Source organism: Tachysurus fulvidraco, chromosome 10 (assembly GCF_022655615.1).
Source record: "Tachysurus fulvidraco isolate hzauxx_2018 chromosome 10, HZAU_PFXX_2.0, whole genome shotgun sequence".
In the NCBI taxonomy this organism is placed as follows: Eukaryota; Metazoa; Chordata; class Actinopteri; order Siluriformes; family Bagridae; genus Tachysurus; species Tachysurus fulvidraco.
This window is the reverse complement of record NC_062527.1, coordinates 13,182,527-13,197,874: the sequence shown is the minus strand read 5'-3', so window position 1 is coordinate 13,197,874 and position 15,348 is coordinate 13,182,527. Positions and strand designations below refer to the sequence as shown.

Below are 15,348 nucleotides of genomic sequence, written 5' to 3'. Positions count from 1 at the left end.
GATGGTTGTGTTATCGCGAAGATGTTGAGCTCTTTAAAGTGGGCTGCTGCTTTACCTTTATTGTTTTCCACTGGAGTTTGTTGTTTAGACTGCGGTTGCTGTGCAGCACTGAAACCGGCTGCAGCTAACACATGTTACACTCTGGCCTGAGCTCAATTATCTTACATTACGTGTGTGTGTGTGTGTGTGTGTGTGTGTGTGTGTGTGTGTGTGTGTGTGTGTGTGTGCGTGTGTGTATGGTTTCTCAGTCGTTCACAAACAGCACGCAAACGCTAACAATCATAATCACGACCATCAAAGGATCACAGTCTTGGGCAGTCAGGCATCAGACACCTGGTGTAATCTTACATGAGGAAGGTGAACGTGTGCAAGCTGCTTTAGTGATTCCATTTGGATTCAGGTTCGACGATGGTATGCGCTCAGGTACAAAATGCTTTGTAATTAAAGTTAGGATTCAGGGTTTAGAGTTGGGTACAAATGACAAGAAATGTACACCATCTGGAGCCTCTCTAGTGTAGTAATCTGGAGTCATTAAGCTGTTCTGCTGCTGACAGGTTGATCCCAGGTTTTTTTTGGGAAAAGCTCTCCCATTGTGCTCAGGGATGAAATCCTTTTGCTTCTTCTCTTAAGGAAAAAGAGCAGATGAGGCACAATCTGCTGTAGGGCCTCCTCTTTGGCCTGACAGCACCATCCTTGATCCTATTGTTGCTCCTCTTTAAAACTCCCAGAGCAAATGTCCAAAGAATCTGTGCGAGGGGTTACGTCGAGCTTTTCTGCTTTCACCCCTCATGCTGCTCTTTTTCTTACAGCAACATGCTGTGTTCACAAGGACTTTCTGTTCAGTGTTGAAAATGTTCCTTGTGTTTAATTCAATGAGTACAATGTGGTGACAGACAACATGCACCGGCACGTGCTGATTTCACTCCGCTGTATGTTGAATAAAAAAGTTTACCACAGTTGAACTTTGAACAGTACAAAAGCTTGGCAATGCAGAAGCCTATAGGAGGCAGCATGAGAGGAGCTACAGGCTTTTACATGAACCGAAACATGGTTATCACTGTGCAAAACAACTTCATATGTCTGTGTATTGTATCTTATTAATATTCTATATTTCATTGTATAGCTAATTCTATTCAATTGCTATTTTATTTCATTTTGCTTTAATTTTAAATTCTGTTTTAGTCTATTTTTATTTCGACTCCATTTTTATAAGCCGGACAGTGAAAAGCACTGCACTGTGTACGACTGTGTATGTGACAAATATTTGAATTTGTTTCAAATCTTTTGACAGATTCTGAAAAGAAAGTATTGTTAGTGTACTTAGCTAGCGTACCAAGCACAAGAACAATACTACACCCCACTCCAGGGATTTAAAATAAGAACAACTGGGTGATAAACAACATACATTAATTCCTGCACAATTTCACTCTTTTGTCCAGTCAAATGTTCAGAAATGTTGAAACTGAAGCAGGATTTTGAAGAGAGGTACTCAGCCAATAGGATATGTTGTAGGCGGGGCTTCAGTAATTCACACCAAACTAACCAGGCTTGTCAACCCAAAGTACAAACATGTCACCTCAAATCATGCTTATGATGCACTATAAATGCTGAAAAATATGCATTGCCTTACTTGAGTCAAGTGCATGAGTGCATATTTCTCCGCGTACGGGACGTCGTCTGTACCTACCGTACATTCCACCCGAGCGGTAAAACAAACCACCTCAGAGAGAACCCTGCTAAGCTCATAATTGAATGAAGTCCCACAACAAAGGCACAGAGATGAGGAATTAAGGAGCTCTTCACAGCTCCACTATATCATTACCATCTCTAAAATCTCCTTTAGGCTATGTGGTTTCTCCCACTTCACATGCATATGAATAGGGCCATCAGGTGTTAATTAGTGCAGCCTGAAGGGGAAGAGGTGCTCTGGGACCTACCTCTCTTTGCTCAGGGCCATTCTGGGTGGCTCCAGGTTGGGATTCTCCATGGACTCCATCTGAGGGCAGCGCAGGAAGTAGTAGAGCGTGTGCAAGGCGTCTGGAGACCAGGAGACGTGCTGCTGGCGGATATGGCGGGCCGGACTGGCTCCGACCCGCACCGAGCCCAGCCGCTGCATGTGGTGCATGGCCCGTGACACCAGATCACCTGATGAGAGGGAACAGAACATGGCCTCAAATCTGCGACTTCATAAATTATACGCTAAAAAATACTGTGTTGTTCAAAAACTATTCAAATATACTACAAATTCATCCGTCTATACTTTATACTCTATAGTCAATAATACTTTATATTTACAAGTCATTTACAATTAAGTTTTGTTTGTATAACGCTTTTAAAAATAAACATTGCCAGAGGTGGAGACAAAAAAAAACTCCCTGAGACGATATGAGGAAGAAACCTTGACTTGAACAGGACTCAAAAGTGAATCTATCCTCATCTCAGCGTGATCATCATTCCCTTCTATAACTGTGTGCTATATTGCAAAAAGGTGGGATCTGTAACCAGGAAATTCATTCTAGTTTTAACAAGAAGTTTATCTGGTGGAAGTTATCAACTGTTCACTAATGGAGGCTTGAGTCCTGTACACCAGAGGACACTTGAAGATTCTACACTACCAGCATTTATATATACACTTAATACACTTGAGAATCACACACACATTGCTGAGTAAAGTATTATTTTATTTTAAGATGTTAGTTCCCAGTTTGTCTAAAGGACTATTCGGAATAAGTGATTTCTGTGTGTGTACACCATGCACACTTGACTGTTTTGTGTTTATAGTGTACTAACCAACTTGACGTCACATGAACATAACATGTATGTAGTCTATACTTTACCTGAGCTCGAAGCCCAATATTCTACCCAAAACACCTAGATTTCTCCTTCTACATTTTGCATTTCGGCTATATTCTGTGTCCTTGTGGTAAACACATTTTCATTGGGAGACAGGAAAATAGCTCTTTTTTGTGTCTTTCCACTGAAGAAAAAGTTCAAATCATAGTTTCTAAATACCTTCATATATTATATTTTGTTTTTTAATAATGTGTCAATTTAAACAGAATATATTCAAGTTATAGGATTTGCACTTGAGGTACGTGCACAGTTTATACATGCATGGTATATAAAGGAAATAAACTTTACATGTATTACTACTGCTGGTGAAGTATATTTCCGGATGAGAGCATTCGTAGTTTATTAACCCTGTCTGTTTTCACCTAATACATAATGATAACCGAATAACAACCGGATGCAGCACAGCTCTTTATCTGACCGCCTGCTAAATATGGACTGGTGCTACAGAATTGAGTAAGTGTCAGGACATGTTGATTAGATAAAAAGGAACAAATCCAAATAAGGCTAAGTGTTCACCTTCCAGTTGTCCCACCACACTGATTACCAAAATCTGATTGCATCAAGCAGAATAGGTTAGGTATGTAAAGTTATCCAGTCAGTCTAATCAGAAATGATTCAATAAGCAAGACGGGAAAGCTAAGACGACGGGCCTGACACTGAACCCTTCATAATGAAAACTGAAGCTATGAAGCATAGTCGGCTACAAAATCAACACAGAAGACGGGTATAAGTGCAAAAGAGATTAGAGCCAAGAGATCAGAGCCACTGCACACACCCAAGGTTCATTTCTTCTCCTAACTCTACATACTGTTTGAGTCCACATGCAAATTCCTGCATTAGCAATAGGAAAAAACTCAAAATACCAAATTAGGACCTCTGGTCTGGACCATTCACTGCGACAGAGGATGAGTGTTCGAGTCCTACGAGACAGTAAATCTTACGGGCAGTAAATCAGGCCCTGGTTAAGGAACCACAGATGGACCATGAAAAGCATTTTTATAGATCAAGAAACAAAAAAAAATCACAAAAGGCAATTAATGAGCGCTAGGCTACAACCCATGTAGTTTCCCGTGCGCAGACGGTGTGGGCCGGCTGGTCTGTTTGTCAGAATGGGTAACAATCGTTTGAGGTAATTATCCCATGCTTATTTTAGGGCCTGAGTGTGTGGGTTGGGAGAAGGCGGGATCGTCCATTAGAAGGCTGAAGACCCCACTTGTAGCTTCTTTGTGTCCTAAGGTGGCCTCTAAAAGGCTCCTGGGGGAATTCTGAAGCAATAGGGAGGCTGTGCTGGGCCTTCTGTTCACAATTATTTCCTTTACTCTACCATATTAGATCAATTCTTTGACTCAGACGTAATACCGATTGAAATGTGAGGCATTTCCTGTCCCAGCTGTCTCACCAAGCAACAAAACATGAACATACGACAGAATGGTGCAAGATGTTGACAGTGACAAGAATTGTATTTATACTTTAAATCTAAGAGGAAATCAGTTAAATCTTAATGACTTTGAATTGCAGCTATAGCAGGGTTGGGGAAAAAGGTATATATTCCTAATCCATCTTCATAAGTATATTCTTTAATCGTCACTGCATCTTTTTGCGGTTTATTTAGAACTGCTGTCCTGCTCAGATATTGTCAGAAATGCTGCTTATCATGAACCTTACTGAGCACTGTGAAAATGTTGTGCATGAGGTGTTGGGTTTCAGCCGTTTATTAAGCAAGCATTTCCGTTATGATATGCTGTGTCGTATATGATGTACTACATGCTGTACACTTACACTAGGCACTAAGCACTCGAACATCTTGTGTATGAATATTTGAATGGAAGTGTAAGCTCAAAGGGGAACATTAAAGCTTTATTCTAACAGAAGTATGATGGCTTGTGTGATGTGTGTGAAGTGTGATGTCCAGTCTGGAGAGTATTCCAAACTCACAGAGACAGAATCAGGATAAAGTCTGATGATGAATGAACAAGTAAAGAAGATCTAGGAAGATAATAATATAGTAAATATGGTAAAGCAGCTATAAAATAGCTAACAAGGTATCACTTAAAAAAAATCCAGTAAGATCTAAGAAGATATCAAGAAAAAGTAAAGAAGTGAAATAAATAAAAGATAACTGATCTATTTAAATATAAAGTTTAGTTAACTGATTGTTCTGTGCAACAGAAGAAGATACAAAGCATCACATAGTTGTGTGCGAGCTTCTGCTAGATTCAAGCATGCACTGTGTGGCACCGAGGTGGCCGAGACGCTACAGAAGCTCCACTGTATGCAATTGCCCCGGGCAATGCTGCCAAGTACTGCCTGGAGTGTGTGTGTGTTTTTGTGTGTGTGTGTGTGTGTGTGTGTGTGTGTGTGTGTGTGTGTGTGTGTGTGGCCAGTGCAGTCCGGCAACCTCTGAAATCCGTCACAAGGAGTGTTTTCACTCGGCCTCCCAGACTCTCCTGTGCTTCTGTACTGTTCTGTACCACTCAGATGAATGTGCTCTTGTGCGCAGGTACAAACAGCAGAGTGTCCTCACGTTTTGCAGGAGGAAATCGAGCCTAACATCAGTAAGCCTAAACCTTTTCCTGTGGAACGCTGAGTAAATAACCAAGGACAGGTACGACAGCCAAAATTGAGGAATAACTGGGCATCAGAGTCTTAATCCACTAGGAGGAGATGGTGTTTTCACAATTTAGCTAATGTAAAGAGTAAAAAAAATACTATATAAACCATGAAACAGCGTGGTGTTACCTTTTCAGGGGACGTTGTGCCACATAAAAAAGCAATATAAGTGTCTGAAATAGGGTTGAATAGTGTTTTATAAAAAGCTAAATGTAAACTATTTTTATGTCATTTATTTCAATGTTTAAAGGTTGTCTAATTTCAGCTGTGATAATTAAATAAACCCTTGTGTTTCTTGATAAAGGAAAAGCACTCAGAAGAAAAGTACTCATTATTAAGGTTGGATCATGTGCAGCTTCCACTGTGAAAGTCCCTTTGAATTAGCTGTTACTATAAAAATCATCCCACATTAGAATGAGCTCATGAATGTAAACATACTACTGGAAATAGTGTCAGAGCTGCTGTTAGAGAAAACTAATCAACACCAATCAGATTTGAGAATGGTACAGCAACATACTACTTTTATCGTGTTTACTTTCAATTATTTAAATGAACCACTATGTACAACTACCGAAAAGAAAACACATTTAGGTCTGAGGATGTCAAGACAGGTAAGATTAGAAGCTTTGACCCTGACTTCTCCTATTCTGACCTTTACCTACTATCCATCTCAGCAGCACTCGGGACTTCCTGTCACACTGATCTAACACTGGCTCTTCACAGGCTCAACACACTTCACCAAATTTTGCTTGTAGAACCCGATCTGTCACGGAGTCTGAGAGTTTTTTCATCCTTCATTCACACCCACCCAAACATCCTCCCCTGCCTTTCTCCCTTTTTATCTCCTCCAGCTTGTTGTTTAGACAGCAAACACATCTCTGTCCTCCTCCTGAGGAACTGACATGAGGAGTGTTTACCAGGAGGGAGGAATAATAGGATAATCTGCCTGGAAAGATAAATAACATTCACGTTATCACCTTTCCCACACTCACTCCACTACAAAAAAGCCCAGCTGGTTAACTGCTCTCTGTACACTACAAGCATGAGCTCACTGCTGCTTTACATCAGTCAAAACGTACCGGCAGCTTACGCTAAGAACCATTAGCTCAGAGTCGCTGCGTGTACACGACTAAACAGCCATAGTTAGAATGCTTATTGTATGTTAATGATGTTTTTTTTTTTTGTTCCCTGCAGTCAGGAGGGCTCAGATTTGTAAAACATCTCCATGACAGAAGGGAGAGCCGAGACAAATTAGAAGAGTGGTGTTGGTGGTTTGCTTCTTTGGCTCTTTATTATTCCAGCTTGAATTCTCAGCTCTGATTGATCAGAATACCTGCATTTATTTTGTGTAAGAATATCGGCTACGATTTAAAGCATTGGTGTCAATTAAGGTATCGTTTGTATACAAGCTTACACACAGTGTTTTGGCAGACATTCCTTCAGTTGTTGATTGGTTGTGGGATTTCTTAGAGCAGATGATTATTTAGTGTTTTGGAAGGTGTTCCCTTAACTCTAACTGCTCTATGTTTAAATCTACCAACACTTTCCATATTTATATGGAACATGTTAAAGAACTTTGGTGTTTTGCATTCGATGTACTGTATACAATAACTGGTCGTGTATTTCATGACGTGATACATTTCCAGTTTCTGCACGTTTGCTTTAGTGTAACGTTTCGCTACTCTTTTACAGCATTCATCCTTCGCTGTGGTTTTTCTCACAGTCTCTTTCTTATTTCTGCCGTCCCTCCTCTGAGAGGATTTCAGTGTACAGTAAGTGCTTTATAAAAGTCATATGTAAAGCTGCAAGCTTGTGTTTTCAGATGCTGTAAACGTGTCCAGGACAGAGGGGTTTGAGTGCTGTACTTTCTCTGAAACATGACAAGCTGCATTTTTCTGGACATGTCTTTAAGACCCAAGCGATAACAGGAGAGAACTAGGTTTATGAACGTTAAATGTAGTCGAATGTAACTATACATGGATTAAAACTCACTAAGTTCAGAGATGCTGCCTACGCATGTGGCCAGTAAAGACTGCTCCAGGGTGCGCAGCTCGAGCTGGGCGTATGCATCCTCTCTGCTCTCCACTCCGGCCTGCTGGCCCTCGGTGTACGGGCTGAAATAAGCCGGCAGGGACAGCACACCTACAGAGAAATGAGACAGGGAGAGAGAGAGAGAGAGAGAGAGAGAGAGAGAGAGAGAGAGAGAGAGAGAGAGAGAGAGAGAGAGAGAGAGAGAGAGAGAGATAACGATAAAGTGAAATTCAAATGCATGCGTTTACTTCACTCATTTACGAGACGAAATATGGCTGACCTGCATATGATTTATTTAATGCAGTGCCACAATCCTGCTTCATAGGCACCAACCATACAGCAGTGCCATTAACTTTTACTGCTGGATTTATACACAGTGAGTAATGCAGTCATTGCCTTTATTGCCAAATACATAAACTATGTTTTATAGTCTATTTCTTCAAGGCTCTAAATGGAAGAAAATATGACAAGACCAGTCCCGACAAGTCTCAAGTCACCAAGGGCTGGAACTGAGAAGCGCCAGCTAAGATTTGGCAGTGCAACACTAAACCGATGAAATAAACTGATAAAACAGTTCTTCAACTGAAAAATCTGATTTGATAACTGTTGTTATTGCGCAATAGAAAAATATTTTAACCATTTTTGTTTGCTGCTCTCGCATGGGTAGGAAAATGTAATGTAGTAAGGTACAACGGTTGGATTGGTTTCACAAGTAAAAGTATATGAAAGGTACCATAAATGCAGGGTTGCCATGGTTGTGTTTATATCAAATCTATGATGTAAAGATCCATTTCTGTTTTCTGACATAATTCAATGATTGGGAGATGGAATAATTATATTGGAGTGGATAATGTCTGTACCAGACAAGGACAAAAAAGACTGTTGTGAATGTTGCAAATTAGAAATGATTGTGCAGGTCCACTGTGACCTTGTTTCTCACTTGAGGAACGAGAGAATGAAGAAAACTGTATTTGTCATTTCTAGCACCTGAAATGTTTTGCTGCTTTTCAGCTCCCTTGTGTGGTTTGTAAGACCTGGCAACCCAGAATAAAAGTGTGTAGAGTGGTGATTTTATAGAGAAAACAGCGTTTGCTACAGTAAGTGTGCACTGTTCTACAACATGCAAACTGATAGCTTATAACAATCACACTGCTTTTTAGTAACTGTTCTGATTTGCTCCAAATGGTGAGATCACAGGATTTCGAAATCCCGGTAAGCCGAGAAGAGCAAAAAACAGTGTTCGTTTGTATAAACCTGATTGCCACACAATTGTCTGGTTTATGTAACGTAGAAGAAAACCTGGAGCGAACCCAGCAAACCCGTACAAATCCGAAATGTCTTTTATTACATTCATGTGGAATCCAAGCACAGGGTCTTAAATCAAAACAAACCCTCTTTCCACTATATTGTTCCTCTAGGGTATAATGTTAGCTAACACCTACTTACACAAAGCAGTGACCACTACTTCCTCAGTCTAAAAGCAGCTCAGTCCCTTTGGGTTCTCATAAACACAGTGTCCCTACCATTTACTTAAATCTCACAGCTGGAAAAAGACAGATCCATTCCCACAGTCCAGTGATGGGACTTTCCCCAATATGTGCTGACTTTTGTCTAACTGGAAAGACTGGGTTTCAGATCGTCCTCCCAGCTCCACCCTGGGCATCTCTGTGCCAGAATGAAGTTCACTCCAATCCTCTGCCAAGTTCAATGATTTCGTAATAGCGGGCCTTGTTTTATTACAGCTACGTTTATCCTGGAGAACAATAGCATTATATAAATCATGTAATAATGCAAAACATTTCCAAAGCCTTGTCGATCTCTTGCCTGGAGATACTTCTGGATACTGCTGGAAGACCAATACAAGCTGTGGTGTAGTTAGAAATGTTCTCTGTGTGTCCCGGTGGGACTGAAAACACTATTTCCTTCTATAGCACACACCCTTTGAATTCGGCCCATTATGTTTACGAGTCGTTTCTCTATTTACTCCAGCGTGGTCTTAAATAGCAGCTTCCTGTCTGCTTTTCATGTGGACGACCAGAGTTAAGCTTGGGCTCAGCGTACACTTAAGAAAGCAGCTCAGTCCCACTGAGAGGAGAATTCACTTGCGCGGTGCACTACACATCCATGACAAACCTTTCTATGGCCTTTAGCATTATCGAGGCTGCCAAGCTAAAGGAAAGAGACTGGGAACTCTAATCACGCAGTCAAAACAAACCAATATTGTAAAGAAAAAGAAAATAGCAATCACAATTTATGTGTAAGGACAGATCCAGGCTAAGACTAAATGCTCCTGAAGTGAATTTCCAATCGCTTGCTCAGAGATATCCTCATAGATAAAGTTCTTTATGTGATAGATAAGATATGTGAAAGATATGATCCTGTGCACCGAATAGGAGGGTGGACTCAGTTTCCCAAAGGAATCTTTCGCAGTTTAAAGTACATAGAAATAAATATACACTACAGCAGTACAGTAATGAGAAAAAATCAGTATTCTGGAATCCCAGGGTCATAAATTCCACTGGATGGGGTTAAACGTTAGCTTATAGTAAACAGTCTTTTACGTTCTCCCAAAGTCAACATGATTTACACTCATAACATGGTATTTATAGCTGAGTGCAACACCACTGTTTATACCACTGCTACAGTTCTATTCAAAGAAAAGAAACTGCTAGAACTTTCCTAACGTTAATGTTAGACACTGTAAACAGGTGTGCAAATATAACTCGGTAAAGGATGCAGTCATAGCCAATAACGGTGTGCTAGCTACATTTGTACATTTATGGCATTTAGCTGATGTCCTGTACTTATCCAGAGCGACTTATAATTTGATCTCATTTTACACAACTGACTGTTCAGGGCCTTGCTCAAGGTACCAAATCTATCTGTGCTATGAATGAATGAATGAATGAATGAATGAATGAATGAATAAACAAACAAACAAACAAACAAACAAACAAACAAACAAACAAACAAACAAATAAATAAATCACTTCTTAGACATTACATGACTAGATGCCTGAAGTGAAAGTACATTTTTATCATTAAAACAATGATTCAAACGTGTCATATAATTATTATAATTATAAGGTTGGTGAAAATATGTCATGTTTTTTTAATAATATGATATTTCTTTACTAAGTGCTGTACATAAGAGCATAAAAGAAGTCTTTCTCTTGCCATGACCACAGCTGCAAATGAGAAACACGTTGCCTTGATTAAAAACACATTGGCCGAGTCCACACATGCAGACATTCAATTAGAAGTGGTGGTGCTTTTACAAAAGATTCAAATGTGTGTGGCCACCACAGCTAGCATGAAAATCAACCCAACACCAATTTGTCCGGTTGCACAGGGCATGACCTTTAACTGTGTGTGTTTACGAGCGGGGAGATCATGGCCGAGGAATCTGCTGACAATCGCCCTCTGCCACAATGGAACAGATTCCTCTAGGGGATGCACACAACCTTACCCTGGCCTCTAAAATATGCTATTAAACATATTTGAGCTTAGCGAGACATTAGTAAACATGCAGTCCAATATTCTACAGGTGTTCATATCACTGTAATAAAATGTTCTCAAAGTATCTGTTGTGATAATTCTACACGATGTTAATAGAACGCTGGTCAATGTTCTGAATTAGACAAAAAAGACTAATCACTGCAATTGTTCCTAGCATAAAAATGTTGCTGCAAAATTGTAGAAATATCTTTAGAATCATGCAGGCAGACATTCTTCAATCTGATTCGGAATGAGCTGATTCGTTATCTTTATTAATTGATGGTTCAGCTATAGAAAGTTTTTTCTCCAAACAGGATAATAAACTGATATGAGAACTAAATATTTTAGCTTTTATAACTTATCTTAAAGTTTTGTGTATTTTTCATAACAGGAACTATAAATAAATAAAAAGTTCAATGTATTGTTTCAATAATTGGCTAACTACATTGGTATAAGAGGAATAAAACACAGCAGGATGTGCTGTTATAGGAAAACAATCAACTTAGGGACGATAACAGAAACTAGTGATGTCGTCATTAGAACACGTGCAGCTTGCTTTACTTCCCGAACAAGTCCAGACCAAATTACATTTGTGTTCACATTCACTGGAATCGTGACACAGTTCCTTTATAACTGGAACCACACCGCCAGTGTGAAAGAACTCTATGTGCAAAAATGCACTTTATGACACCGTATTGTTGATTATTTTGCGTCACTGTCTTATATTCATTCCTTGAAGTACACTAGTACACTAGGCCTCCTTCTAAAACTGATCTTAGAAGCAGCTAAAATGATTTGTACTGCCTAGAAGAAGGCCTCGATAAAAATAGTGTCCTCACTTGTAGCTATGGGAGCTCGCTGGCTGGATGAGGATGAGAAACGTGTTTAGCGAGAATCTCCCGTGAGTCCATACCCTCCCTGCTGTATGCTTTTCCCACAACCTGCTTACTGTCTGAGACAAAAACAAACCAGCAGATTTGAACGCTGCTGAAGAAAAACTGCAGAATGTCAGTCAATGGAGTGCTTTCGAATTCTACAATAAAAGAAAATCAAATCCCAAGTGATTTAACATGGGAAAAGAGGAGGTGGTGGCTGTTTGTGTCCTGTAACATGTTTTTACAGGATCCTGGCTTGCTTTCTCAGCACTCGCTCACACCACACTTTGTACAGTGCGCATTCTTGGAGCGTAATTGGTCTGGCAGCAGTGTTATGTTTGGTCTAACATGTGCCTGTTGTTCCTGAATGTATCAGTGGGTGTTAAGTGCAAGGTCTTACTCCTGTAAGACCCAGGAGGCCCCTTGGCCCTGATGTCTGAGTGGGTTTGTCGGAAGGCCACCTGCCTGTGTGTGAAAGCAAAATCTTTCATTCATTAGGCCAAACCCAAACGCCTCACAGACTGATCTGTCACACAGGACCTGCCTTTATGAAGCCGATTGTTCACAGCATGATTAAAACACTCAGCTGTGTTCTCTGCCCACACCAGCATCAGGAATAATGTAATTCACCCTCCAGATGTTGACCATCGATTCGACACATAGCTCACACTAGCGGAATTTAAAAGCACCAGTTTTAGAGATGTTTCCTAACACGTATGCTAACAGCATGCTGGCACGTGATCACTGATAGACAGGCACTCCAAAGCATTAAGAGAAGTCAGCTCAGTGCTCACACCCTCTTCACCCATTCTCTCAGAGATAGAGACAAGAGGCTCATTTAGAGCCAAGCAGGAATGTGTGTGTGATAACTTTAAAATGAACAGCTGTGGCTGTAGGTGAGGGTGGTGGTCTTTTTAGCAGTGGCTAAAAATAAAACAGTGTTTATCTAGCCTGACTTAATGAGTGCAGCTCTTATCGTTAGTAAGTCAGCCAGCAGGCTCTGCTCCCTTCACAAGTGCCCTTCACAGTAATTAATCACACCATGGACTTGACTGACGACCGGAAAGGATCTGTTCAGAACACTGAACAGCACATCAGTGAAAAATCATTAAAGCAAAAATTCATATATATATATATATATATATATATATATATATATATATATATATATATATATATATATATATATATGTGTGTGTGTGTGTCTGTGTGTGTGTGTGTGTGTGTGTGTGTGTGTGTGTGTGTGTGTGTCTGTATGCATATTACATTTCTTTAATGACTTTTTATGAATTTTTGCTTTAATGATTTTTCACTGATGTGCTGTTATTTTTCACTGATAGTTATATAGTAAAAAAAAAAAACATTTATAGCAGAGGGAATATTAACTTTTGTTGTTATTGGAATAATGATATTTTGATTTAAAAAGCATGAATTATAACATAGAATGTTTAGTTCATTTGAGATTTGAGTAAATCTCTAACCTGTCAAACTCTGTTAACACGCCTCACTCACTTCAAACAACTTTAAAACAAGTGACTTTTGTACAGGTCCCTAAGAAATGTAACACTCTTCCACAGTGTACATGCTGATTGTCATTTCTGCCATACCGTGTTTGTTTGGCCCTTTTAAACTCTCGTTGTGGTGGGAATATTTGCTTGCTCTTTCCTCTTTCAGGACAGAAGGACCTTTTTGTTTTAATCGAGGTCCAGCTTCCCTTCTCCACTACGTAACCTTTACAATTAGGAGAGAAACCACAAAACTGGCTTCAGAGCAGCAGTGAAGGAAAACTTCCACCGGCTGCAATACGCCATGTCAGATGTAGCACGCTGTGGGGAGAACACTAAGCTAGTCACCTTGAAAGCATAACGTATTCATTAAGAGAGGACGGGCACAATCGCGCTGCTGTTTAGGGTGGACTCTGAGTGATGGAGTTAAGGCAGCTCAGACCAACCAATACCACAGGCTGAGGGGATGGAAAGTGAGCATAGGGACATGTATGTGTTACTTATTTTTACACACATCTAACATGTTGTTAGATGTTTGGGGTGTGTGAAGGGTAGACAGCCATGTACTGTAAAGAGGAAAGAGACTCTACTGAAAACAGCTTCAACAAAATGGTCTCTGTTAAAAAGAAATACTTGTTTTTGGGACTTTCCTTGAATCTGGAACTTGAAGTGTGGGTCACTATTGTGTTTATTGTTTCTCCTATTTCAGCTCAAAAGGTCAAGCTCCAATGATACAAAACAGCTGTCATTTGGTCTTCCCAAAACAGTTCAACAGTTCAAGCTCAAGCCTCATCCATAGTTGAGTGAATACTCTCACCTGGATACTGTAGATTTGGACATAAGGGCTGCTGCAGTAAGATTTGCCTGTGCTTCTCTTCTCCCAGTTCACTGGACACACAGTGTGACCAGACTGAACATCCTTTCAACACACTTAGTGAAAGTAAGTATACTCTAATGATAAGCTGCTGTCATTATAAGCTGCTGTCACTCAGAAGAGAATAAGTTCCCTTTTCAGTGTAGTTTCTTTCAGTTTCTTCCTGATCTGGAGGGAGTTTTTCTTACCATTATCACTTCCAACTTACTCATTATGACTCTAAACCTTCAGCATGATTTGTGTTACACAACCCACAGTTTCCTGGTATTTTGAGATTAACAAGCAGCATTTCACACACACACACACACACACACACACACACACACACACACACACACACACACACACACACACACACATATATGATTTATATGGAAGGAATCATTGGCCTCTTTCCGGTGACTTCCTTACGATTACCAATAGAAATTCGATCAATAACATTTGAATGTTATAAGTAAATGTTCTTATCATATAAATGTGCCTGTAAACCATTAGGTTACAGAAAACCTCAAAATATTCATATTCATCATCCTGATATTAAGAAATGATTGGTGCAATGCTATTTTCTTCGAATTGTTGGTGTGGCTATCCTCCATTTTATAGTGGAAAACCTGGTTGAAGGCAAAGTCCCAAACCTCACTTTCCTGGCACAGTGTCTGTGATACCCGAGCCAATTATCCTGTGTTTATTATACTTCCTCTAATTACAAAGACCATTTCTTCCTACAGATGATTTGCTTCCATCACATTTATGCTTTTACCTGTGTGGCACAATTTGCCCTTAATAAATCCATAATCACAGATCATCAGAGAGAAAGTGGATGGGTCCAAGTGCAGAAACAGGTTTTCTTCCCTGAAGGACAGAAAAAACTGCCTAAAAAATAGTGCTACTCAAACATGGTATCATGGTTTCAAGTCCTCAGGGCACAGAGGGGTACAGATGTGAAAAATGCTGCTTCATGACCTTTAACCCTAACACCTTCATGAGACACCCAATCTCCCTTACACCACTGCAGTCAGCAGTAGGAAACAGAGACCTTGAGGCATCCAGAGGAACAAAGCTTCTTTGTTGTAGCCCACCCCACTTTTCATTTACTCAGATT

The 15,348-nt window shown here is 40.0% G+C and overlaps 1 protein-coding gene across 2 annotated transcripts in view; it reads right to left on the bottom strand.

Moving 5' to 3' along the window:
* The window catches only part of abtb2b (ankyrin repeat and BTB (POZ) domain containing 2b), a 48,550-nt gene that overhangs the window by 16,101 nt on the left and 17,101 nt on the right, over positions 1-15,348 (bottom strand). For both annotated transcript variants that reach the window (XM_027172919.2, XM_027172918.2), the window contains exons 2-3: positions 7,456-7,605; positions 1,938-2,145 (exon numbers count right to left, since the gene is read on the bottom strand). In XM_027172919.2, coding sequence (XP_027028720.1) covers positions 1,938-2,125 — 188 coding nt within the window. In that variant the 5' untranslated portion in view covers positions 2,126-2,145; positions 7,456-7,605. The remainder of the gene's footprint in view (positions 1-1,937; positions 2,146-7,455; positions 7,606-15,348) is intronic.